The 26,758-nt window shown below is 37.5% G+C and overlaps 2 protein-coding genes across 8 annotated transcripts; both read left to right on the top strand.

Annotated features, from left to right (window-relative positions):
- The first annotated feature begins 731 nt into the window (after positions 1-731).
- Positions 732-6,584, top strand: LOC131781510 (ETS domain-containing protein Elk-4). 2 transcript variants are annotated; one of them, XM_059098176.2, is made up of 4 exons: positions 732-810; positions 4,335-4,385; positions 4,836-5,077; positions 5,565-6,584. In XM_059098176.2, exons 2-4 carry the CDS (start codon positions 4,373-4,375, stop codon positions 5,907-5,909), a joined length of 600 nt encoding a protein of 199 aa, XP_058954159.1. In that variant the 5' UTR covers positions 732-810; positions 4,335-4,372; the 3' UTR covers positions 5,910-6,584. The 2 variants fall into 2 exon arrangements, with proteins under 2 accessions (XP_058954159.1, XP_058954158.1); XM_059098175.2 differs by lacking the exon at positions 732-810 and adding an exon at positions 2,870-3,030.
- A 4,228-nt stretch (positions 6,585-10,812) lies between these two features.
- LOC131781476 (transcriptional regulator ERG homolog) lies at positions 10,813-26,516 on the top strand. 6 transcript variants are annotated; one of them, XM_059098139.2, is made up of 5 exons: positions 10,813-10,944; positions 18,223-18,285; positions 20,330-20,393; positions 24,689-24,951; positions 25,752-26,516. In XM_059098139.2, the coding sequence occupies exons 3-5, from the start codon at positions 20,387-20,389 to the stop codon at positions 26,142-26,144; spliced, it is 663 nt and encodes a 220-aa protein (XP_058954122.1). In that variant the 5' UTR covers positions 10,813-10,944; positions 18,223-18,285; positions 20,330-20,386; the 3' UTR covers positions 26,145-26,516. The 6 variants fall into 6 exon arrangements, with proteins under 6 accessions (XP_058954122.1, XP_058954124.1, XP_066030482.1 ...); XM_059098141.2 differs by lacking the exon at positions 10,813-10,944 and adding an exon at positions 13,075-13,094; XM_066174385.1 differs by lacking the exon at positions 10,813-10,944 and adding an exon at positions 16,743-17,067.
- Positions 26,517-26,758: the final 242 nt, after the last annotated feature.

Genomic DNA, 26,758 nt, shown 5'->3' with positions numbered 1-26,758 from the left:
CTTCTCCTTTTGTTTTTCTTTAAGCGATTAAAGGGAAGCGTTCGTCCTTCAGTTTCTATAGAAGAAGAAAAAAAGAAGAGAAATTCTGTTGGGGAGCGTGAGAGAGAAAATAGAAAAACCTACTCATGATCAGTTTCCTTTTGCTAAACCGAGAACCTTTAAATAATATTTGTCACGTTTCAAGATGATTCTCGTTTCTGTATCGACCGGAAGAGATTTTGGTACAAGATTACGAGTTGCGCAATCTTTTCTTTTCACCCTACCATCGTATAGTTTATTTTCGTTCCTATTTCGCCACTGTTACTCAAGCATCGGACGAGCGAGCTCCGTAGCTTTGTGTGAATTTAGAAATACCAAGCCTACTTTGAACTTTCAAGTTCACGGTTTGCAACTGTTCAAACATTTTCATCCTTTGTCATAATTGTTACTTCTTAGCTTATAAAACTCTTCTTTGAGTTTTTCTTTCTCGTTAAAGAAGTATAAAGAAGTCTTGATCAAGTTGAAGGCAGTTTGAACGGCCGGGCTCAAGAAAAGACGAAAAGCCAAAATGAAGTGACTTTCTCTTCTCATCTTGCGCGGCCGCGACAGATATAAATCGAACGAACTACTCCATCATCAGATCCCTTATCGTTAAATTATTGAATGGGTTTCTGGGTCACTTTGTCACTCATGATTTATGTCACATCAAACAGGTTTTCCGACGACTTCCTGTTTAGTGGCTAGTTATAATTTTCTTCCATCAACGATTTTTCTACTACGTAGCTTCAGCGGAGATTTAAAGATTCCTAAGAGGCTGTGTGATCTATTCAGGTACGTAGGGCTCACATAACACGAAAATGATGATTTTTTCCCCTAGGAATTGTTAAGCTGAGGTTCGACTGTAACTACTGATATACAAGGAAGGGTTTTTAATAACATTTACGTAACTATAAATAAACGTGTGAGAATTGAAAAAAAAGTGTTAGCAGAGTTACAAATTTATCAAAAGAAGAAAGCTACAAAAAATCAGCTCTGTATGCAATATGATCAGAAATTTATAACTTTATCAAATTACTATATTTCGACAGAGGTTTACGTTGTATTCATAATTCAGAGTTGGTTCGTGACATAATTTCTGTGAATCATGGAGATGACCTGAATCGCACTTGACCCTTTTACTGCTGTGTTCTTCGTCTATCTCTGTATAAACAATCTGTTATAAGCACACATTACGGGTGAGTTCGTCGGATCAAAACCACGATGCAAACAGGACACTCAAAGTTGTCTGCTTTTTTTATTCCTATCAAGTTATCATAGTTTTAACCAAAGACAATTTGATGAATATGGGCGCAATTATTGTAAACAAAATAATTTAACATACAGCAGAATGTATTTTTGTCACAATTTAATATTAAAGTTTACGATTTATAAAAGTGAAAAATAAGTTTCGCCAAGTCGCGCATCAGGTAGAGGGGAAGTCCGAGACGCTTTTGGTCACTGGAATATCTGCAATCGACCTTGGCTCGAACGTATTTCCCTGAATTCGGCGGGGTTTCCCATATCAAGGTTTCCTTTTCTCAACGCAAACATTTATTTTAATCCACACTTTCTAATATGAGAAAATTTGCTGTTTTAGGGCCGAAAGAGAAATGTTTTTCCTTTCTATTCGGAACCGGAAGAATTAATTCATTCTTCATTAAAATATCGTATACCTTAGAACTGAAATATTAAACTACGATTTAGGACTCAAATGCAAAAATTGAATAAGACTTATGTCAGAGCAGAAATTTCAGCGGAATATGCTTGTCACCTAGAAAAAATGGAATCTGTCAAGTTGAAAATAATTTTGTCAGTTTGAAGACAACTACACGTTATGCTCTGTGTCATCATGAAGGGTGTCTCAGTCCATTCCTAGTTTTCCAATACAGTGGGCGTCTTCCGTGCCGTCCGGAAAAATAATAGGAATTTAAAAATAACATAATTTTTTAGTAATATCTTAAAAAGAGATCTGCTCCTCAAACAAATTCCCAATGTATGCCTACACTGGCGTCTGTAAAACACTAATTAATAAATTCACTGTCACGCGCACGATTCCTTGCAACATTGACAAAGGCTCGCAATAGCCTTGCCATACTTTAAAAACGTCGCAAGAGTGAAATCACCACAACGAAGCGGGCCTATGTTTAAAATCCTGCCAGTTTCGGATGCATATGGTATTCGTCAGGAAGCAGGTTAACTTTGGGTCATGATCGAACGAGGCTTTCCCCAAAACAAACTCCTCTTTCCATTCAGTGTGAATTGCAAACGAAGTTCAATGAAAAAGGCTTCTTAAAAATTCAGCGCGGTAATAACGCTGACTGAAATAACCTGTGATCGAAAAGAGCGTGTCCCGGCGAACGGTAAGAATCTTTATAAGAGAAACATTTTGCGGGAAAATACCATTATTTATCACATATCAGATGTCGTATTATTATCAAGTCTTCTCTGTTTCCTTGAGTCCTCTTTTCCTTTTTCCTGTGATATTAATAATTAAGTTGAAAAAGAAAAGAAAAATTTCGTTGAGTGAAGGATAACTACCGGAAAGCACGTGAAGATGCAGCGTATGTTTCTAAGTTCATAAAGGAAACAGAATGCTTCCGTACCAATCCTCGAGTTAATTTTGACGGTATTAACATTCATTTTCGAGGAAGCTGAGTTGAAACGCTAATCGACTGATTTGCACGTCTTCGATTTGGCACTGTTGTAGCACAATCAGTGATGACGTTTCTTGAAAATGTTCAGTATTCACAGCACGCTCCAGTTGATTTCATATCTAAATATTCCTTTATTCAAATAACAAGGAGGAAATAATTGTGCTGCGTGACAAGCCACTTCCTGTTATATAACAACATCTACTTCCGCCCACGCTTCGGTCCAATGACAGCTTGACACAAACAGGAAGTCTTGACGCTTGTATAAAAACCTACTCAAATCGCCCACACGACATTACTAAGTTTCGATACTGGCTGAGTTACGACTGTGAAACTGCTAAAAGAACGACGATTCTAAGAGGTATGTCTAATTACCATTGGTTTCTTGATGTTTTTTGGCTCACGATGTGAGTTTAGATTTCTCAGCGAAAATTTCAACGATTTCGCATCTCGTGACAATTTCGAACGGCGTTGCAAGTGAATCATCACGTTGTGCTAACAATGCATTTTCTTATTCTGTTCGGCAGAAATCTGAATTTGCGATTAAATTATCGCGAAAGTTTGAGATGAGTTCGACGCCTTGCAAAATAATCGTAAAATTTCTCGTTCTCTTACGAAGAAAGATAGACTGCAACCGCGTTTTAGCGGCGAGCTCGGTCGTTCCATGGGTTACGTGCTCTTCTCGTTATTCAAATTTTGTAACCAGGAAACATGTGAATTGTCGAAACAAGTACATAACGTAAGTTTTGTCCAAAGCTTTAAAAAAAGCGTGAGAATAAGAACTCGATTCAATCGTATAGCGTATAAGATCGACGACAATAGTTCCACTAACTGCCAAAGCTTTATTCGATTTCTGTTATGTTAGCTTCGAAATGTTCGTAAAAGTACAGTTTGTTGTTCAAATTCGAAGAAACTTCTCTCAATTTGCACATATCTTTGAGATACCTTCGAGGTTCTACATTTGTTGGTAAGCTTTGACACGTTCAAGAGAAACACGTCTTTTCAACTCCGGAGCGGAAGTTCTAAGGACAGCAGGGGGCCAAAGATGACCTCTAAGGAGAGGAAATAACAATCCTTCGTGTGGCCGTTTCAAAGGACAAAAATATGAAATTCAAAGAAATACTTCTTAAACTGGGAAACGTAGATCGAAACAAAAAACTAAGGGCGGATGTTTATATTGGTCAAAAACGGTAACTTTCGCGCAATTTGAGAAGACGAGATAAAGGGTACACTTCTTTGATGTTATTTCAACTACATGTTTAAAACTCAATTGACTCAAAAGCGAGGCGTCCAACAGTTCCTAGTGGTTAAGATATTTTTCTTTCTCGCAGCCGTTTATTCCCAACGCAAACATTTAGATAAAAGTTTTCCATCGTGCTTTTGTGCCGTTTAAATTTGTCAAAGAAAGACAAAGCCAGCGAAAATTGCTTTCTTCCATGAATAACGTCATGTAGCTTCCTTCCGTAAATGACCAATCAAAAACAGGATTTTTCGCGGAAACAATTGGAATCACGCGAAATATGCTTTGATCCGTTTTTTATCCTTAAGAAGAAAGCAGTTGCGGTTTTAATGGCATAGACTTAAACTTCACCGAATTCCGCATCACTTATTTCTTAAATGTGCTGAAAACGTCAGTAAATATTAATTTTTTCCTTTTTGTTATAGAAGAGGGAAATTCATTAGCAGAAGAAGGGCATTCAGCGATGTCGCAATTTGGTAAGTTTGAGCGTTTCATACGTCTAGAGATAAACTAGCGGTTTTGATGATATCTCGTGCGATAAGAACTGACGAGAGCGTATAAGGAATAACTCAGCGATAAATGAAAATATAAAAATTTCAAATCAGGCAAGATAAAGAAGTAATAACTGCAGCAAAATTTGACAATTGTTTTGGCCAACGAAAACAGTTTACGACATGTTCAAATTAAGTGGTATAATTTTTCCTCCTTCGCGCTTCGAATAACAAAGGTGGCATTTTACTACGTATGGAGAAAAGAAATATTATGCTATTAAATAATATGTTAATCGGTTCCTAGCGTCGATCTATTGACAGTTGACTTCAGGTAGGTTTTTAATTGACACCGGAAATTTTCAGTTCCTACCGACGTTTCTGTTGAATAGATATTTGGTCTAAAAAAACCCTCATAATTGACATTTTCGTTTATAGAAAGCTTACGAAAACCTCCCAAAACTGCCATTCACCTTTGGGAATTTTTACTCAATCTATTATTGGATGAAAAGAGTGATCACATGATATGCTGGACCAATCGTGAAGCAGGAGAGTTTAAGCTAAAAAACCAGGAAGAGGTCGCAAGGAGGTGGGGAAATTTGAAACACAGACCTGGCATGAATTACGATAAACTAAGTCGAGCGCTGAGATACTACTACCAGAAAGGAATCATCAAGAAGGTAATGTTCTTTATTATAAATAGAAACTACCAACTCCTTGCAGTTCTAATCTCTTCCATTCTCATACAGTTTCTCAGACCTTGTTTGTTTTCCTTTTTTAAGGGAGCAAACACAAATTTTCTCGAGCAGTTGTAACCCATTTTAATGTCCTTCATCTTTTAAAACCTTTTTCTCTTTCAATTTTCAGACAAATTACTTTTGACGTGCGTAAAGGTTTTCCTGTAACAATTAAACTTTTCATTCGTGTCCCAAAAAGGTGAATAGTTCTTTGCGAAGGGGGATTTATTGTTAAGATGATCACAAAGCTGATTAATGGCAATGACGTGCAGACCGGAAAGTTCCTTCTGGTGGCCTGACAGACTTTTGAATCCTTTGCCTTTGGCAAGAGTTCACATTTTCAGCGAAAAGATAACAATATTTTCTTTATTTTTTTGTTAAGTGGGATCTCTTTTTGGTAAAGGACAATTTTCGTTTCTTCCTTTGTCAGGTAAATGGTCAGAGACTTGTTTACAAATTTGTCAAACCGCCTCTCGGAAAAGAGAGTTCTCCCTCGCGAGAAGTTCCCTCAAAACCGCAAGCACCGATTGGAGAGGATAAAGTAAAAGCTGAAGAACCAGCAGATGGGAACAGTGAATCCCCCAGCGTGCCTTGCGTACGAACCAATGCAGGAACAGTACCTCAGAATACGCTCACAACCACTTCGATGGGTTTCCGAATCATTCAAGCCCCATTAGTCGCTCCAGGTCAAATGACATATCCACTCTCTCTCTACCCATATCTTGTACCTTGCGTCATCCCAGCGTGCCGTCAGTTTGGGGTCATCAAGTCATAGACAATCATAAATAGTCCTCTTGTTATCGTGTGGTACTAGAAAAGATAAAAAAAAAAAGGAAGGAGAAGATTATTTGTGACTTGGAATTTCTTCCTCCTCCTCACTTCGCTTCGTTCTTTTCCATTTTTTTCCGAATTTAATTGTGCCTAGTTCAAGGAAGATTCGAGACACCTCTTAGGCAAACATTCGTTTAAAGTGTTATTCTCAGTTTACTGTACATAATTCTCCGTCACATTCAAAGAAAGCATCATCGTTGAACAAAAAAAAACAAAAAAAAAGAATTATCACGCTGCCTTTAGAAAGCTGCTTCATTTCTCCAATTGACATTGACGGCAGCTGTAAATATGAGTTCCAGTGTACAGTATCAATTTGATAAGAGTTTGAAATGTATTGACAGTTTTAGCTGTCGTTGCAGGATTTTTGCTTATAATTTATACTAAGGATTATATCATATTTAGATAGTCACGTTATGTTCGTGATGTTCATGGCGGGATTATGTGACGAGTGTTGCGTGATTACCCCTAGATTACTGCCAAGAATGGGATTAGCGCAGTGTTGTTTTGCTAAGGGCAAAGAGTGAATATTGTCATAGGTGTGAGTTTTTATTTTGTACATAATGATACAGGCTTTAGATAGCCTCTTATTAATTTAAATAAATTTCACGCCAACTTTGATCCGTCTGTATCTCTATATTTTCAGTCTTGGGTAAGAATGGGCTAATCCCGAAACACGCCCATCACAACTGAGCATAATGGTTCATGGTGTGACGCGTATCCAGTCGACCTTATTGTCAGAAGAAGACTGGTAGTGTATAGTCGGAACGACGCGATCCACATCGGACATAACAAAATCTCTACAATAAGTGACCAGGCTTCACTCTGAGTATATTCACTACGTTAAATAATTAGAAATGCAACCTATTTCACTAAATAAACTCTCTGGCCTGTTGACTGTAGTTGTTCTTTGCGCGGCAAACGCGTTACATCTGACATCTAGGAATAGCAACGTTCAACGTTTCTGCGTACTGAGAGAGTGTTAAAGAAACTCTTCATAAACTAGGGAGGGAAACGGAAGATTTTTTTTTATTTTAAGGTTTTCGTCTAATACCCCGATCACACTACAGGTTAAACATGTATTAAAGCTGTTTTGTTAAACATCGTTTAAAATTGTTTGCTTCATCGAAGCTTAAAAACCAATGTTTGTCGACTTCAAATTTAGCACAACGCAAAGACAAGTTGATAAGTGATTAAACCCTACGAGAGATTAAGTTTTCAATTTTCTGTTTCTGATTTTCACTCGGTCAAACCTGGTTTAACTAAACGTGTTTTGCTGGTGTGAATGGGGTATAATGTTTGATGGAAAGAGTATGGATGTGCTGTCGTGAATCTACTTCAGCCACCGATCTGCTCCGTTTTCCGCACTCGTTTTTAGACAGAGCTTCTAAAAGTTGCAAAGGGGTTTGTGAATCCGCTTCGCTTCATTGTAGCATAATCAAGCTTTGATTCGGCATTGAAATCGACAAATGATAAAAAATTTAACTGAAAATTCATTTCGAATGATGCATGTTGTACTTGCCTCTCACTGATATTCATCCGAACTCGAACAAATAAAAACTATTATACGCTGCCGCAGCTCTTACGAAAAACACACCACATTTAAGACAGGTGTATCTTCACTCAAAAGTGAAAATTAAAAACCGTTTTTAAAAAATGATTTTTCTTCGAGGCAGCATATATCTGGTTTACATAGGAGAGAAAAGGTATCCCTTCTCCTCCCCCCCCCCCCTCTCGCCCACTCATTGCAGGGATATTGGCTAGCTAACTTCGGCGTTGCGTGCCTCGAGCGAACTTCTGTGTCAGTAGACTTCCTTCCGGCGAAGATACACCTGTTCAGACACCACAATATCAAAGCGGATCTTCTCTTCACCATTAGAAAACATTCTCATCTTCTGATTAAAGATAATGAACGCTGGATATCAACATTCTGCCTGACGCAATCTTGAAAATCACGGAAGATGTAAGTTTTGAAATTGAACAACCCCATCAGACAAGAATTATTTCAAGCTCAACCCATGAATAGTTATCTACTTCATCTCAAAGAGCCACCTGTGAGGCATAATGTCAATATGCCATTTATAATTAGACGTTGTGCTGACATGAAATTAAGTGTCGACTTCTAAATTATTACTGAGTCACGTCCGAACTCATACATGAGCTAAACCCACATTGTACAGTGTATCACAGTACGAAAATAGTACCACATGAATATATTCTGCTCAGCGGCATTCACTTGATTGTTACAAGATTCTCAGCTTACTCAGGCAGAATATCAACAGCTCTTGCTATATATAGACTTGACAGTAGCCGTCAGAACTCGTCTAGGATGCCTATGAAATGTGCGGGGCTCGAATGTGAGGCAATGACCAAGTCCCAGGGGGTAACTTTAAAAACCCGGGAAACTCCCATGATTGGTCTTAACACGAAAGTGCTGCCAAACAGAGCATGTTTCCCTGGGTCTGGGGCCTTAATGTGAAACGGCAATCCACGTCATAATTTATGAAACACCTGATCCTTTGTCAACCCCTGTGCTGTTTGCAGAGCTACATGAAGCCATCCCACGAAAATCGCAGTGCTTGAAAAGTAATTCAGGAATGAGAAGGGAAGCGAGTGAATTAAAAAACTTTTGGTTCGTAGCATTGACATTGATTTGCGCTGCTTTACCATCGAAACGCTTCTTGTTATCGCCTTCTTTAGAAATAAATTGCCTGAGGTGAAACATTCGTCGAAGACAAAAAAAATATATATGCCATTTTCGTCTACCAGGCAAAGATGAGTGTTCTTAATGCACGAATCACCTCGAGCGAGCAGAGCACACTTTCAATATCCTTGTCTTATCTTCGACTGCTATAACAACACCTACGTTCCTGTCGTTAGCTACCTGGAGGCTTTGCTTGTATTTTACCATTTACCTCCCCCACGTGATCAACGTGTAACTTCTCCTCACAATATTAATACATTCTCCAGCAAGCGAATAGAAAGAAGAAACAAACTTATCAGATGTAATTTGCTGGCTGGATTTTAGTACAATTATTCTGGTGACGTATAAGGAAGCGCGCGTTCTGATTGGTCGAGACGACGTTACTCCGCGAGAGGTTACTATGATACTCTGGTGCACAACTTTTTAAAACGATTAAATTGCGATTGCTTGAAATTTCTCAGAAGAAGAAAATCAAGGAAAATGCAGTTAGTTTGAAATATTTGAGTACTTGGATTATAAAACTTTTCCTTCAGGGAACAGCTGAATATCAAAAAAAGAAAAGCATTTTAAACTAATCACTAGTTGAATAATTTTGACTTTTCTGACCCATCTTACACGGAATGCGAGAGAACCGGAAGAGTGACTCACAAGTCCGATCCGGAGGAGTCGAAAAAAAAATTATACCGAAGTTCAAATGATCTTCGTTTGTTATGAGGCTATCATGTTACCGTTACTTTTCCAGTTTGGAAAGAGCGGTTATTACTCAACTTTTTTGCTACTCACCCAGCTCAGTCATTTAAGTTTTATTTCAGTTTCGGTTGATGTTTGACACCCTGAAGTTAAATTGCTGTTGTCAACGAAACAATAACAAATCTATTAGTACATTTCATATTTCGGTCTAACTGAGGAAGGAAGTGGTAAGATTAAGTGGGAGGACACTTTATGCGGCGCCGTGAACACGAAGGGATATCTTTTAATACATGGATTGAACGCACATAACTAAAATTTTAAGACGTCTTCAAAGTTTTACCGAACACAGCATTCGGTACGTCCGTAATTTCACTCAATTTCACTCGTGGGAGATTGCGTTCGGCACGAAACCTGGGATCTAGGAAAATCTCCCACCATGTAAACTTCGTTAGATCTCTTTAGAAATACGCGTGGACAAATTGGTTTTATTTTTAAGTTAGCAAATAAGCTAAGAATAACGTAAGGCTTCCTGTTATCTGCTATTTTCATTTAGACTCCTTTTTTTATCTTTGTCAGTTTCTCCATGCTATTGTTATAACTTTCCTCTTCGATGTAATATTCTTCATAAAAACACTCAAAACTTCCGCTCGACAAAAAACAATTATACCGATGTTGTTAGATTTCATGAACTATTTACAATAGAGGTCAATAACATATTTCAAATTCCCTATTGTTCACGAGAAAAAATCCATTTCTAATCATGAAGTCTGTAAAATCAACCAACTGAAATTCCGAGTAGGCGGCGTTTGAGACAGCCTCGACACGCCATATTAACGTCAAAGAGAAACTTCTTTATATTAGTAGGAAATCTTTCAATTATTTTTTAATTGGCGGATACAAACAAAAAATGGGTAAAATGAACTAAAAAGGAAGGAAGACGGGTAATGATAGTAAAGATTGAGACGGAGAGTGAATGCCGCCGAACTTTAAACCTGTGCACTTAAATTATTTGGTTGAGTTATTCGATTCACGTTTTATAGGTCAAAGTATTCTCAGGTTTTAAGAGTTGTTTTTGGTGATATGTTCTGTCCCCATGGTATTCATTACGTTTAGTAATATCTAATTTCAGCCAACTCGAAAATAAAGAATTAAATCTGGAGTGTATCCTAGTTTCCTTTTCCTGTCCTCTCATACAACAATTCTTGATCACGTCAGGAAACGTCATAATAATTTCGCAACATCCGTTGCCACGCGACGTTATCCTAAGCCAAGATTAAAACACCGACTCTCCTTACTAAATCCATACTTAGCCTTAAATGTAAATTCTGAGAATTCGGCTTTGCATTAACAGCGAATACCAGATGATCAAGTTCTCTGTTCTCACATCATTTTTGCTTGACAGAGTATCAAAATTATAAGGAGAAATAATGTTCCGATCAGGGCTAGGTTTAAGGGTATGACGTATGTGCGACCCATGCGGTGAACCCAGGCATTTTCTGCGGCTTAAATTGTTCTGTGCTCTCGATAAGGTGTCAATTTGGTTACAAGAATTGAGTTCAGACGAAAGATCTGATCCGATCCCACTAAGGTTAGTAACGCATGAGACTTGAATTCTTTAACAATTACGTTCACGAGCCATATGTCGACATGACTCGGCGATTCAGTCTTCTGAACATTAAGTTGTAGAATCCCTTTTGATTTAATTTAAAAATCAGAGGAAATGCACCGACTAATCAATTATATTAATACCAGCAGTTCCAAAAAATCTTGATTTCTGTTACGCTAGATGTTTTGGGAGATGTTCGGAAAGTGCTGCCTTGAGTATTCCGCCTGCAAGATAGAGAGCTATCATTTAACGCGTATAACGCACTCGGCTCCAAATTACTTTGTCCTGAACTGAGAACTAACTGTGATCAGTCTGCTGCCGATTTCTGCCCCCGAATAGACTTTTTCCATTGTGAGCCGTGTATTTTCTATATCCAAAAATACAGATCTAATTCCTTGATGATTCTTTGAACTTAAAACTAGTGAATGACATTCCAGTGATTTTATATGTTGCCATATTGCTATGTATATATATAGCCTACTTCTCGATAACATTAACGGAGTTGGATTTTCTTTAAGACAGAAAAATAATGCACCTGAGAACTCAAATAGAAAACAGTTAATGCTTCATACTTCTTCATGTGCTGAATACTTGCATTCATCTGAAAATTGGAAAAAATTGCAAGACTCTTTACACTCACTTCAAAACAAGTTTCTGCATGCTCTCAAGGAATGAAACGGAACCGCTTAAGAGAAGCTTAAGAACGCACACTTGTAGATATCTTTTAGTGCACCGTGAAACATTCTACATACTGAAATTAGTGGAATAACGTAATTTTTAAAAACGCAAAACTTTTTCATCATAAGATAGACGACAAATAAATTCGTTTGTCGGGAAGGATTCTTGCTCTGAAAAAAAATTAACTCGAAGTCTGGAAGGATTTCGTGCATAACCGATGCATTATAGTGGAGAGTTTTATTTGCCCCACAAAATACATTAATTTGTTTTAAAGAACGTTTCCATTAAACTTAGCCTTACTGAAGTAATTTTAGTCTCGTTTGACAAACTGATTTTAAGGAATGACAGCAAATTGCATGCTTCATAAGGGTTTTCATAGCGTTCAGCGGCTCAGTCCTTCAGTAAACTGATATCTGTGGACTCCAGGATTCAAATAGTTTGACCCTTACTGAGATAACTTCGTAAAGCTGGCTCTTCAATGTAAAGGAAACAAGGACTGGCACTTAATAAAGGTGGCAGATCAATAGCAAACGCTAATTATATCCATAGAGACAAAAGGGATATCATGATCAAGCTAAGATCAACTAAATCACATAAGTACCGATCACTAGGAAAATGTGTAGGCGATGTCAGAGTCGTATAGCAACCTTAAATCGTGCACAAAAACACTTAATTAATTGTTGATAATCTTTGAATTTTCCACTGATTATTTTCTTATATTGCCAAAAAAAAAGGCTTAAAAACATTCTTCTTCTGTGAGGCAAAAAAATTGCTATAACAATAAGATGGTGAGCCTAACAACTTGTTCGAAGATCGGTTTTTTTTTAAATACGACACTGAAGACATTCTGGAACGTAACGGTTTGGTCATTACGCAGAGCAGATCGGAAACAACGCTCTCAGAGGAAGAGGGGCGAGGTTGATGTGTGCAATTTCCGACAACATGAAAGCATTTTATGACGCACAGTGGACATATCCTCTGTTCACGCTTTCTCGGGCCTTTATCAAGAGTGCCTCGCAGATGAAATATCGTTATACTAATTGCAGCTGAAAGTTTGGCTTAGCCAATTAAAATGCTCAAGAGATTACTCTAAGAGAGTCGGATTGGATCACTGGGGTTGCTTTCTGTTGGGCTATGTTATGAGTTTCGTTTCGATCGATTTTACATGTAATTTGCAGCATCATTTTTCTGGTTAGCATGTCTTTGACAGCTCTGTATAAATTGTTGACCAGTACTTACAGTAACAATGGCACAATGACATTGCTATAGTGAGGTAAACTCGTTTCTAATATCATTATTCCGGTCATTGTGTTTTGACCCAAACAGCTGATAGCGGTAGTTAGTTTGACAAACAAGGCTTATCTTGTTAAAGAAGCTTGATCATGATACATTGGGGCTGACTGTTTGAAGCGCGGACCTCGCTTTTTCTCAGGGTGAAGAACGCCATATAAAAGGTAATCTTGCTATAAAAGAACAAAAGTAAGGCAAAATGGAACGAAAATGGTTACCAATAGTGAAGACTGATACGGATTGCATAGGAAAAACTTGAAATATTTAGACTAGATTTTTAAAGTTGATCTACTCGCCCACCTGTGAACACAGATTGATCATCTTTCGAAGGAGAAGTCAAGCTTTTCGTGTAATGTCATTGTGAGTTATTCGATAGAAGTTAACCAGATAATCTATGCTCAAACGCGCTGTTTTCACTCAACTGAAATTGCTTGAAAAGTCACATAATTGATAAGATACAATGTATCATGTTCTCTAAAATCTCCCCTCAATTTGAAGCTTTTTTTGAAGAAGACATTTTTTCGATATTCAAAACAACATATCTGTAAATCTTTAGCTGTATGCTGGTGAACAGTTCGTCAGTATGCAGCCAGATAGTCTCTTTTGCCTATAAGTCGAATTAAGAAAAAAAAAGCAACTCACCTATATTTAAGTTTTGACTAACTGCTACGCTACATGAACTCTGCTGGTTATAAGCGTAATATTTAAAAGCGTATTATCCGATAAGCTGTGGTGAATCGTAGTCGATTATGCCCTTTGTGATTTGGCAAAGGTGTTGTTTGTAAATGAATTATATTAGTGTTTCTATGACAGTATTTTGCACCCGAGTAGAGCTGAATTGATAAGCGGAAAAGCACATTGGCAAATAAGATTAATTTGATGGCACGCTCGGCGCCTAAAAACAAGAATTCTTAAAATAGTAAATTTCACTTTCCTAGAAACGCTATAGAAACGTTACCACTATGCACTGAATTCAATGATTTCATTTCATTGAAGCTTGCATGAGCTTAACGCGTGAACGCGGAGCTCTTACACACACAGAAACACGGCTGTTTCAATAAACGCTTTTTAATCAAGCCAGGAGCTACATTTTAATAATCAGAGAAAATCAGAGACTACTTTTGCTAAGTAAGGGTAGCTGCATAACCGATAACGGATAACTATGAACAATGCCTGTTCTTGTTAAAGTACGCATAGATACATGCGTGCGAATTTCATCAGTCACGTCCACTTCGGCTAACAGACGGGATAACACTAATGTTTACGTTTCAAGCAAGTTTTAGAAATATATTTTTTAATATTGCTGCCAGTTCATAGTGAAGATGAGAGTTGAGGTAGGTAATCTCTAACTACTGTGAAACATAATTCTGAAACAGAGTTGTCAGAGACACTTTTCAAGGTAAGCCGGGATTTCACGGGAAAAATGTCCTCGAAATAGCTTAGATCAGCAGGAAGCTGAAAGACAATTTCTGCTTTGTCATTTTGTGGTTAGGATACATGCAATCCTGCATGTGTTCTGTCAGAGTTAGGACACACGACAACCTAATAGAAAATTTTTATTTGCAGTGTATTTTTATTTGGTAGACAACATTGTTTAGAAAAGTTAACAGCACCAAAAGATTAAAAAAGAGAAAGAAAGCAAGTAATTTTTAAAGTTACTTTATGCGCAAATAGATCTGACACACAGACCTCCGAGTTGAATCAAAGAATTAATAGATTTCCTGAAAAACAAGATCTTAAAATGTCCAACAGGAAAAGCTGAGTCTGAAAGCAAAATTTTGCTTTGTCATTATGGGACAGCGGAAAGGTGGGCGGTCATGAGAAAAGGCCGCACTTGGGTTTAATCCGTAAAGGACTGTTCGCCAGGCAATTAAAATGCGAGTATGTGTCGACTTCGAATGGGATCTTAGTAAGTAAAGAATTTACGACCGCGCGTGATCACTGACCATGAGATACTGCTACATGTTTGAGTACGTAACGTCGAAATGAGCAGTGAGTAAGCTTAGAAAAGAAAAAAAAAAGTAAGCTTAGAAGCTGTTTAAGTTAATCCACGATGGCGACAGCTCGTAGAATAACCATCATCTTGATCTGTTACACCATATTGTATTTCTAATAAGTCAAGAAATCTGTCTGGTAGCAGCCTAGAGTTTGCTGAGATATTTTACCTTAGATTCTGCAGGAATTTTGTTCTGTCTCTCCTTTTTAGTCATTACCGGATGTCTTCTCTCTCACCTACAGATCAAGTTGCCAGACTTTTCCTAAAGGTCTTTCTGGTACAGGTTCCGCGAAAACCATGTGTTCTCTTAAAAGGAATTTACAAAGCGACGTCGCTTGAAAGACAAATTTGAACTTGCTTGTTGACATCAGTAGCAATATCGAAAAAATCAGTTCAAAGCTTCACATCTATGCATTCATTTAGGGAGCACACAGTAGATCGTATAAAGGGGCCTTAAAATGAAACGAAACGGCAATAGCGTTACTTTGGAATTGATAAAAAAAATTTAAAGATAAAAATAGGAAAAAACAGATTGAAAAAAAAAATAAATAAAGAAAAAGAACAGAATTAACGAGCGCAGAATTCACGAAAGAAGCAAAAGATAACTTGCTCCGCTCTTTTTGGACAAAAGAAGTTTCATGTGGTGTGGCTTGATGATAAATATTAATTTCCACATTTTTAAAGTAACTGGTCCAAACAAAGAAATGCGTTCCACAAATGATTTTATATATTTAGAAAGCTATTTTAAAATGCTAGTCCATCTATAGCTTAGAGAAGGAAATTTGCCACAAGAATAACAAAGGATTATCAGCTCATTTAGTTTAAACTATCGTTAGCCACCTATCCTTGAAAAAAGTTATGTACAGGATTCATACATGTATCAGTTTCTACAGACGTTTGTGATTCTTGTTAACCAAATGTATTGATAAACATCGCTTAGGGAGGTGATGGTCATTACTGGCGCTTTAGGGGGTCTCTTCTCCTCAGCCTGAGGATTAAAAAGAAGTGTCCACACCAACAGTCTAACGGGAAATTCAAGCAGTAAAGGGCTAAGGGCTTATCTCAATCCTTCTTAGTGAACCACGGGCTGATAAGGACAGCTGTAAACATCACCTGTTTAAAAAATCACAGATAGAATTTAACAGATTACAGCCATTGTTTTCAATAGATAATGTTTACAGCCATAAATAAAACAGCCTAGATTTGTTCAGTACAACTTTTACCCTTTTACACTTATCAGCAGTTTATCGATCTCAAGATTCGGCGATCATTAACAAACCATCTGGAAGCTTAAGGCTAATTTCAATCTTAGTTACAAAAAATCCACTCGTCTGTAATGGTATTTGAGTTCTAGTTCTTTGAACATGGCAAATTTGTCTGAGAGAATTAACAGCGATAAAGACTTTAGCTTTCCTACCGTTCAATGTAAACACACAAACGAGAGCTTAACCATGAGACGGACCAGATAACTGGTTCACAAAACTTTACTCGTCTATCTATACTATAATTAGAACGAAAACCCATTAGTGAACGTAAAAGCCATTAAAATCAATTGCGATTTCTTCCTTTGTATTCTTAATGGAAAAACAAATGCACGATAAAAGGATATTAAAACACAAATGAAACAGTTACGTTTCATTTGTGAAACGGTTTTTAAGATTAAAACGATTTCCTAAGTTAAAATTTTGACGACGACGTACAAAAGTTACTTTTAAAGGAATCAGAAGATTTTTTACTGGTAGCGGTGTGCTTTCATGATTTTATTGCGTTGTCTAGAGTTTCTCCTTTTCATGAATAATGTCTTTCACGTGTATGCAAGCGAACTAAATGGCTTGGACTGAAACACAATGGTGATACTGATATTCTGTTCAGAACGACCTGCTAACCGTAAAATGGCCCATAATCTTGGCTACTGAACAATGGACGTAAAACATCAAACTGACAAATTGTAGTTCACCATGAAGTGAGAGAACTAGAGGATCCTTTTATATGACACCGCCAATGTACTTTTTAATTTTTCTTCACCTGCTGGTGGCAGCCAGTGATGGATTCTTTCAATAACCACGGTGTAAAATTTCGGCTGATAGAGTGGAAATACTAAAGACGTGAGGGCGTTTTAGTCTACTGAGCTCAATTTAAAGGTATTTAGCAATTGCCTATAATTTTCTGTTGTCGGGAAGGGCTTCAGAGATTAGCAGCTGATGATCATTTGTTAAATAGCTGTCTAGGCTGCGTCGAATTGACAATGAAAACTTTCTGTTTTTTTTCTTGTTTCATCTTTCTTGAATTTCGTAGCGATATTTTCTTGATAAATTTATAACAATGGTCTTATAATTGCATCTTTGTTTTTCTTGGCCTTTGACTCAGGGTAACAGATCTTCCATTGAAACAAAGAGACTTTGCGTTTTGACTGAGAGGACTGTTGATCACAGTAAATTACTACGTGTTATAATTTTCACGCGATCACACCTCGTTTATCATCATGTTATGTTTAGAAAGAGTGCATACCTTGCGCGAAATTTTATTGCATCATTAGACAGCTTAAGTCTCATGCAAAAGTTTGGTGGCTCACCTCACGCAGCTTTGCCCAAGTGACTTCGTATGAAAGAACCTTCAATAATTGCTACCTCTTCTGGACGCGATATTTTAAGACATCGTCGAAAGAAAATAGATTGCCTTGTTTCCTGTTTGCAGACAAAAATTTACGCTTTGGGCCAAACTTTAATATTTATATAAAAATGCTAGAATTATTTCTCATCCTGTCTTGCAAAAATAGAAAGAATTCGAGGTATCTTTATCCAAAAAAGCTGACCGAAAATTCTAAAGCGGAAACTTTAAAAATTAAATATAAAATTAAAAAAAATTGCATAAGACCCTCCACTGCAATTGGAGGGTTTGGGGCGTACGTGAAAACTTGCAAAGTCGAAGATTATAGCGGAATGAGAAAACGGAACATTGTCATGTACTCAGTTATTAGTTTCTTAACAAGATCAGTGGTGGGAGGCTTCTGAGAAATTAGGAATAAAACGGATTTAGGAACACAGCAACGTAATGATTAATTAAAAATGGCTAATTTGTAAAAAATAACTACTGTTATCTCGCCACAAAAATGCTTGTAACCCAAGAATTATAAGGAATCTACGTTCTCTTTCTGTTCAAAAATGTTCGCGTAATTACTTGAAAACAAGTTGTTAACTTTCTTATCTAACTGTTGCATTAGTATGAACACAAATGACATTAGCGTTGCAGACCGTGGCGAAAGAGAGGATTCATTTCCGAGTATTGTTTATCGCCAGCTTTGTAGCAGATTGACCCGGCGGCGACATCGAGTGAATTCAAGCGTCGTGAAGGTGGTGTCGGTAAGTTGGATTAATTAGATCATTGTAATCCGTCCTAATCTTGTTCAAATCCATCCATCTGTACGTCTCTCTGGCCCCCCACAATTTCCTTTGTGATTATTTAACAGTTTTGACTGTTATGGAGACATTTTGTTTACAATATCACCTTATACCGTTATATATCTAATAAGACTGGCAAATACGGCTTAACACGCTGATATCGATCGTCAACTGCCGACAGATAGTCAATCTATAGAGAGACACAGTTTGTTTGTGTCTGAATTCGAAAGTGAAAGAAATTTGTAGTTACTTGAAGAAAAGAGGTAAGATCGAGAGTTTCCAGTTCTTTCTTAAGAACGTCCAAACGAGTTTAAGAGGACTTTGCATTTATTTACCTAAACAGTAGGTTAATATAATACAATTTAAAATTTGTGGTATTGTTTGTTATGCTGTGAAAGATTGTTATTGGCGATGAAACCGAAGTGTGACCATTTCAGTGAAAGCTTCTGAAGAGAAAATAGGGCCTTCAGTATCTCGACATAAAGTCAAAGTTAGCCACGAGTTTTCCCGTGAACGGTGTGCAGCTGACCAAATAAATGAAGGCAGTGTGGCCATCAGACATTTAAACGCCAAATGTTTATGTTTCTTTAATTGCACAAGGAAGTTTTGACCATGTAGCTATTGAGTTTGTGGTTGATTGAAAACCAGTGTAACATTTGAAAGGAAGTCTATTGAGCGTTGCTTTGTTCAGTACCACATCGATGATATCTGAGCGGAGTAACAGACTTTAAATTGACCTCGGTGCTTTGGTCGATGTAGGTGGAATTCTATATTTAAACTTTTGCCTAGCGAACCACAAACACGTGCCTTGAAATAAGATAACAACCATCAGATACGTCCCTTGTCAATATGATATATCAGTGTAATAGCACACTCTTCGGGAACCTTTCAATACTTCCTGTAAAATTCCTTAACGTACAAGGGACATAATTAGTTCACATAACTTATATCTTTCGGAAGTTTCATTAAATAAGAAAATTCCCAGACGGTTTAATTCCTTGGTTCAATACGAAATTAGAATGGCACTCTTCAGTTTGCAAGAAACAAGAGAAAACTTCAGTCATTAGGAGTTATAAAGCAATTGATTTCAGTTGTGATAAATGACGTTATAAATATTCATGTATGAGAGATGAATTTTTATTTCCTAACAAATTTTGTACACAAACTAAAAAAGGGTTTAAAATGAAAGTGCTCTGGCACAGGTATAAGCATGGATATAAATGTGCATTTTACACATTTAGATCCTGCTCTCTTGGAGGTGAATTCTATATCGGTATGTTTAACCTCACAGCCCCTGCGGAAGTGCATTTGGTCACGTCCGAATCTTATTCATCAGTAAATAAGGAAATTATTTATCAGCCATTTAGCATACGCATTATCGGGCCATAACGTCGTTAAGCGGCATATTCAAGGCTTATCAGTGCGGCGGAAGGAATACAGAGGGTACAAGGTAACTTGAGTTTAAGTACTTTCAGGTAAATTCTAATACGATATTTTCCCAGCTGAGGTTTCTGTTTTCACAGCTCCCTTAACACAATGTACGGGTTAATGGCCGACAAAGTCGTAATTCTGTTGTTTACAACATTAACTTGAAGCACAGAAATGACGTTATGTGCAAGAGTCGCGGATCAAACCCTCAAACAAAGCTTAAAATCGCGCAAATGTCGGCACATTTGATTTAAACTTTTGTCTTCTCCGACCACTGTAACCAATTCAGTTCATATGGCTGCAATAAAGGACTGAAGACAGTAGAAACCGATGTGAAGTCACTCAACCACTTTCATCCATTGCTGATTCATCACATAATGTGTGTGTTAATGATAGCGTCTCTCTGATGAGTTACCATTGCACTGTTTGTTTGTATCTGGTCATAGAAGTAGGCCTGATCCTATAGGATCAAATATTTAAAGTGTTATGATAACTGCGTCAAGATTTCAATATTTCAATTGTTCATTTCTAGAGAAAGACTGTTTTCATAATTAAAACAAAACATTTCTTATTTCAGGTTCATCGATTTGAAGCCTGACGTTTGGAAGCGGTTTGGCTCTAAGGATCAAGAGTCATGTCAGGTATTTCTGTTTGAACACTTTGCTGCTAAATAATCTCGTGCAGGACATAATTTCTCCTTCCAATATGATACAATATCAACAAGACAACCTTTCAGTAATGAAAAATATCAATTTTTAGTTGATCAATACCGAATTCTCCAAACTTACATCATAAGAATAATATGGAAGTTAGTAAGGAGAATTACTAAGGAAGTCTTGGGTGTTGAAGGATTAAGTTTTTTCTTAATCATAATTTTGAAGAAGATAATAAGAAGAAGATAATTTGGGAAGATAATCAGTTTTGCATTACTATTAGTGTTTGTGGTGTTATCAATACAACAGAGAAGTGGATGCTACTCCAAAAACTACAATCCTCGTCCAAACGAAAATAGATCGCATATTGTGCATATATACGCTCAAGTTGGCAAAGGTGTTTGCCATCCTTTCAGTAATGAAATCCATTTTTTCTTATCATATGTAGCAATTTTACTGAATATTTCATTTATCCGACTCATCAAACAAACGTTCCGCATCTATTTCACTCACTGCTCTTGACCCAGACATGTGAAGAACGTGATTCAGAATGCAAACTTCATAAAATGTATTTGCAACAGATCAATGAGGGCTTTAAAGTCGAATCACTAATATTTTGACGTGGCTTAAGTGAAACTGATACATCTTCGACAGTCGCTGAAAATTTGGGTACGTTTTCCAACACCGAATTTTTAGTGTTAAAGCTTAGCCCCTGTTCCAGGCATCCCATATGAATAAACTGCTAAAATGAGAAAAAAAAGGATCTTTCCGGTCAGAAAACTATCTCTCACAGCCTAGAATCAATAGATCTTAACTACTCCATCAGCCTTAACATCATGGGTAATTTTCTTCTAAAGTTCAATACGGTTTTGAGGATATCAATACAATATCAAGCAGAAAAAGGATGAAAACAAAGAAAAAGTATCTATTAGGGGATGATTAGTTGATTTGATAACAAATTTTCCAACCAACGTCATAAGAATTTTACAGCAGACAGTAAAGAGAATTACTAATGAGATCTAGTGAATTCAAGGGTTAACTCTTCCGCAAATTATAACGATGGAAAATGTTACAAGAGTCGATAGCTAAAAAACTCGAAGTGAAATTGTCGCTTCACAAAAACATGTTTTTTTTTCAATTTGCAAGGATGTTTGCGTTATCCATTCCGCCTGTAACTGTCTTTACCTTATATCATTTTTCGTATATGCGTTTGAATAAGATCTTTTAGGTATAAGCTACGAACAGAATCACCACCAATTGACCGGTTGTTCTTTACTGTAAAGCCCAACATTGCAGATGACTTTACTCTGGAAATGACATAATTTGACTTTTCTAGTTACCAACAAAATCTAAAACAAAAAACAGAAAAAAAAGAGCATGGTATTCATTATTGAAGATCATTTGAAGATAGTTACAAATAATTATGTCCGATTGGTGTAACGTTACCCTGTTCTTTGTCTTCGCTATATATAGATTTCTTACTATATTTTAGCTCTTAAGCATCAGGGTGGGCCTTATTGCAAGAAAGAAAGCGCGTATGCTTGAAAATTTACGGTATCTCAGTTATCAAGGGGTTTACCTTAAGCCTATCTATTTGTAGAAATGTTTGAATGGGATTAGTAAGATAAAAGGAAAGATAACGGAATTCTTGTACCGGTAGTCGGTACTTCTGTCAGGCAATAGCTGCATCAAAGGCAAAACAATAGAATTTAGCTCCTTTGGATTCTCTATCAAAGTCAGACAAACAGAGACGTGGAGTTGAACGCCACGCCTATGGGTTAGTCAATTGTCCTCAAGTGAGGTTATCAATCAATCAATCTCACAGACCTGCCAGAGACAAACAATGCTCACGAAGGATAATTTGTAAAGAGTTTAGGCCAATTAGAAAGCCAATTAGCTTTTGTAATAAGCTCTTTTCCTGAGCACCATATCGTTGGCAACCATGGATATCTTAGCAAAGTTATCACGACTCTTCTGAAAACTGCTCTATGTTTTTTCTTCCAACAAGTATGGGAACTGGGCTCAGTTTACCCTGACTCTTGTTTGACTATTTTCGATGTAATTTGTCGCTCCGATTTAATGAAGAACGTACAACAAGTATATTTATTAGGTTGAAAGCCTATACGAGACATTAAAAGGAAAAAACTGACAAGTGCTTTTATAAGAAGACATTGTGTTGCAGCACCAGCTAAAACAAATGAATGACAAAACTACTGTCTGTAATTTTTTTTTATTAGGAAGAGTGGGCATAGGAGGGTTTATTGGAGAAGGGATCTTTGTTTATAAGAGGCGGCTTATCAGAGAGGGAGGTTATCAGAGAAAGGGGCCAATTAGAAGGACGAGTTCTCTAGAGGGGGAAGCCTTTCGGAAATGGGAGTTTACGAGAGAGGGGGACTTAACAAAGAGGGGACTTATTAAAGGGGGTATAGGGAAGGGGGCTAACTAGAAAGGGACGTTTCATAATAGGGGAGGCCCTTTAAAGTGGGGGGTTTATTAGATGGGGGGATTTAACAGACAGGGGGTGGCTTATTTAATAGGGGGCTAATTAGAGAGGGAGGTTATTAGAGAAAGAGGAAAATTAGAGAGGGAAATTTCCTAGAAGGGTAGGCGTTTTAGAGAGGGAGATTTAACAGAGAGAAGGGGCTCATTAGAAAGCGAGCCTATTGGAATGGGGAGTCTATATAGAATGAGAAGCTCGTTGCATTTTTTTATAATAAATACAATAGTTGAGTCTTGAGGACTAAAAGGCTACACCCTGACACTAAGTTTTTGGTTTTTTTTTCTCTTTCTCTTCCTAGAAATTTGATTAAATTTTCTGACTTTGTCTCACAAGGGATTAATCGATTGAAAATCTGATTGGGGTGCACGTGTGGGATGTGTTTTTATGGATTCTGTCTCTGACCTTGAAAATTAGTTGAAGTGCTATTACACAACCTCGCCTTCCTTAACGGTTTCGCTACCAACTCAGTTCTAAGAGGTTCAAATGTTTGCTATGGTGATAAAAGTGTGGAAAAATCAAATCTCTGTGATAAAAAATGCCCAGTTCCGAAACAAGGGGGCATAAAAACGAAACTTGCTCTAATCCAGATCAAAATGGATAAAACCTTTCCCCTATTTCAGACAAAGTCAGCTATTAATAAATTCAGAGAAAATCCAGTCGGCGCCGCGTATATTTTTAGACCAAAGAGAGTCTGCACATGCAGGAATCTCGGTGTGGAAGGATTAATCAAAGCTATGCTTCAAATGATCTTATTTTTTCCTGTCACCTAAAAGGGTGTCATCAAGACCCACAGAAATTATTGAACTTGTAGGCTTGTCACTTCCATCGTAATACAATTTATCACACGATGATGGTTTTGAGGGCATCTTGTAATCTTTATGCTTTGTTGAGAGAGCTGATCCCCCTGGAGAAGTCTTCATTAACAAGATAATTGCACCGAGACACCATAGGCTAATCAGCTTGTTAATGGAGACAATCCAACAAAGTAGCATTCAGGAAACACACTCTCATCTTTAAAATACACCCAAGTTGTCGAATAGTGAGAAAAAAGAGCCTCCTGACCCAGACCAGACTTCTTAACTCAATAAATGTTACATCTATTATTATCTTTCCGGTCGGAAAGTGACCTCATAAAGACTGGCTCACTAAAATTATATAAGTAACCATACGTGTCATTGATAGGTATCCGTAATATGTGATTATATAATCTTTTATCGTTCTTGAAAGTTTCATGTTCCTCGTATAAAATTTAGTTTGCACTTAGTGAATTTTGAGAGATTGTCGTAAGAACCAGAAAATTCAATCTAAGCCTCCAATAAGAATATAGGAAAATATTTCAGCGAGTCAATGAGGACTCTAAGCGCTGGAAAACGAGAGGAAACAGGTCGCTTATGATTTTAGTGTTGCATCTGATTTCTTGAGAAAGTAGCTCGAAGTTATTGAATGAATTGCGCAATGCAGTAAAGCAATGCCTAAAAAGTTGCAATCTGGCATCAGTTTCGATACGCGACCGAAGATTGCTTTGTCTGTTTGATATCCAGAATCTTCGACAGTGTACATGAACGGAGGCACATGTACTGTTAAAGAGAAGACGCTTGCACAAATTTTCTTAAAGCGTCTAAGTTTGCTGCAAAGTATTATAAGTCATGATCACTTTCCCACGTTCAATCTTCGACACTCTCTTTCCACGGTCGCTAGCAAACTTCATAACTGGCATTAAGTTTTCTGGGCGAGTTAATAATCAATATATTTATGCAATTTTTCTTCACTTGTTTTTATACAGAACGCAACAATCCCGAGAAGGAACAGAAACAAACTCGATACAAGAATACCATACACTTGTGGGAGTTTTTATTGGAACTTTTGGAAGACGAAAGATACATCCCGTTAATTTCATGGACAAAGAAGGAAGATGGAGAGTTCAAGATTAAGAGACAGGAAGAAGTAGCCAAACGATGGGGTCGCCTAAAACAACGAGCAGGAATGAATTACGATAAACTAAGCCGTGCGCTGAGGTATTATTACCAGAAAGGAATTATAAAGAAGGTTAGTGTTGGAGAATACTCAATTTTGCCTCCGCGCGAGTTACGCTGAGCAAATTGTATCTGTTACGTTACAGCGTGACATTTACGCATATGTTTAAGGTCACGCAATGATATCACGTTTATAACATTGATAACGAGTAACACTGCAGAGTTTAGTCAACACGCCCATTGGCTGCAATATCATTTCAATCTACTTCATGAAATTTAGTTTTCTCTATTATTATAGGAGCCCTGTCTGTGAAAAAAATAGGTATCGAGAGTGAAACATCGAGGAAGCCTGAAATTGTAGAGGAAGTAAACTCGTACTTCAGCACCAGCGCAGGCAATATACCTTAACAATTATAAAGCGGAGCAATGCTCTGTTTTGAGATGCAGTTATCGCCTGGTGCATTCTTCAAAACCACGAGACAGTAATTGTTTTAGCCTTAGAGCGAAAGGACTGTATACAGTGAAATGAAGGCCATCACGGAACGCGTGTAATGCGCGAGGGGACGAGCATTAAGAAAACTATTTCTATCTCTTTTTCCGGCAATGTGACACATTTTCAGGCTAAAATATAGATTTTTGCGAGCTAGAATGCATTTTATCCCGCTCACGCGACTGTTTTGTATTTTTTGTGATAGTGACCATGATACAGTTTATGTACTAGGACATGAAATGGTTTGGGCTCAGTTACCTGAACCCTCGCTCAATGGCTCGGGCTAAAATGACTCTGGGTCGGGCCAAAAAAACCTATTGATACCCGGGAAAATAAATAAACGCAGTTTAGTTATTCTAACAAGTTTTCTCTTTTTACGTTAGGTACAAGGTCAAAGACTTGTGTATAAATTCCACAAACTTCCTTACGCGTACAAACCGGTGAAGTATAACTGGCCTTGGCGACCACCCGTAGAGGACAACTCCAAACCAGAAAAACCTGATATCGTTTCCGTTCCGGTTTCGTTGACGACGCACTGGCCTCTGATGTCCATGTTTCACTCAAATAGCCAACCACAGCGTCAGCTCAGCGCACCCGCGAACCACCATTACAGTTGTCTTGAATGTACTCCGCGAACCCATGCGCCAACAGTTTGTAGAAGCCAGATAATGTTTCCACCATGTAGTTGTAGGGGGTCAGCGGTTTACGGATGCGGATTGCGCATGCTCCACGAACCAAGCTCTATGCCTGTTCAAGTGATAACGAGATTTGTTTAGTAATGCTTTAAGATGGTCGCACATGGCCGCTCTTTATTTCATTTGTACAAATTTTGATAAAATGATCAGAAAAAATTGCTTTCGCCATCGTGTGAACGTTTTCTACAAGAACTGAAGATTCAAAGCGTATCTGAGAACAAGATAATTTCTCGTGAGACCTTGCGACTCAGAGTCCACATGCATGTTATTTTACCTTCAGATAAAACGCTGCCCGAAACAATAACGACCGACAATAAAATCACTCGAGAAAAAAAGGTGAGATATTGTTTTAAGGTAAGAACGGTTAGAAACGTGAGTGTTTGAATATGTAGTTCAGCTAAATGTATTTCCTTTGTTATGTAATAAACAGCAACATTAGGTAGCTTTAACTTACATGTAGCCCATGTATACTTTGTTTGGCCTTGAAAGTAGTAGCAATAGACTTTCATCACACATCGGCAATTTCGATTACTTGGACAATAAAAACTTGTCTCTCGTATATTTGTTTTACGCTTCGAAGTTAGTCGGGCAAATTCTTTAAATTTAATGCAAATTATAACATAGCTAGTAAATTTGTCCAATTTAATTCAATGGCGCGAGCGTGCTTCATATTCCTATTGTGCAAGCTCATGACG

This window comes from Pocillopora verrucosa, chromosome 11 (genome assembly GCF_036669915.1).
Source record: "Pocillopora verrucosa isolate sample1 chromosome 11, ASM3666991v2, whole genome shotgun sequence".
NCBI classification, from domain to species: Eukaryota; Metazoa; Cnidaria; class Anthozoa; order Scleractinia; family Pocilloporidae; genus Pocillopora; species Pocillopora verrucosa.
Note: the sequence above shows the minus strand (reverse complement) of the source record. Positions and strands in the feature narration are given on the sequence as shown.

Coding starts and splice junctions, on each gene's coding strand:
- LOC131781510 (XM_059098176.2), top strand. Junction 5,078..5,564: donor AGAAAGGAATCATCAAGAAG/GTAATGTTCTTT, acceptor TTCCTTTGTCAG/GTAAATGGTCAGAGACTTGT.
- LOC131781476 (XM_059098139.2), top strand. Junction 24,952..25,751: donor AGAAAGGAATTATAAAGAAG/GTTAGTGTTGGA, acceptor TTTTTACGTTAG/GTACAAGGTCAAAGACTTGT.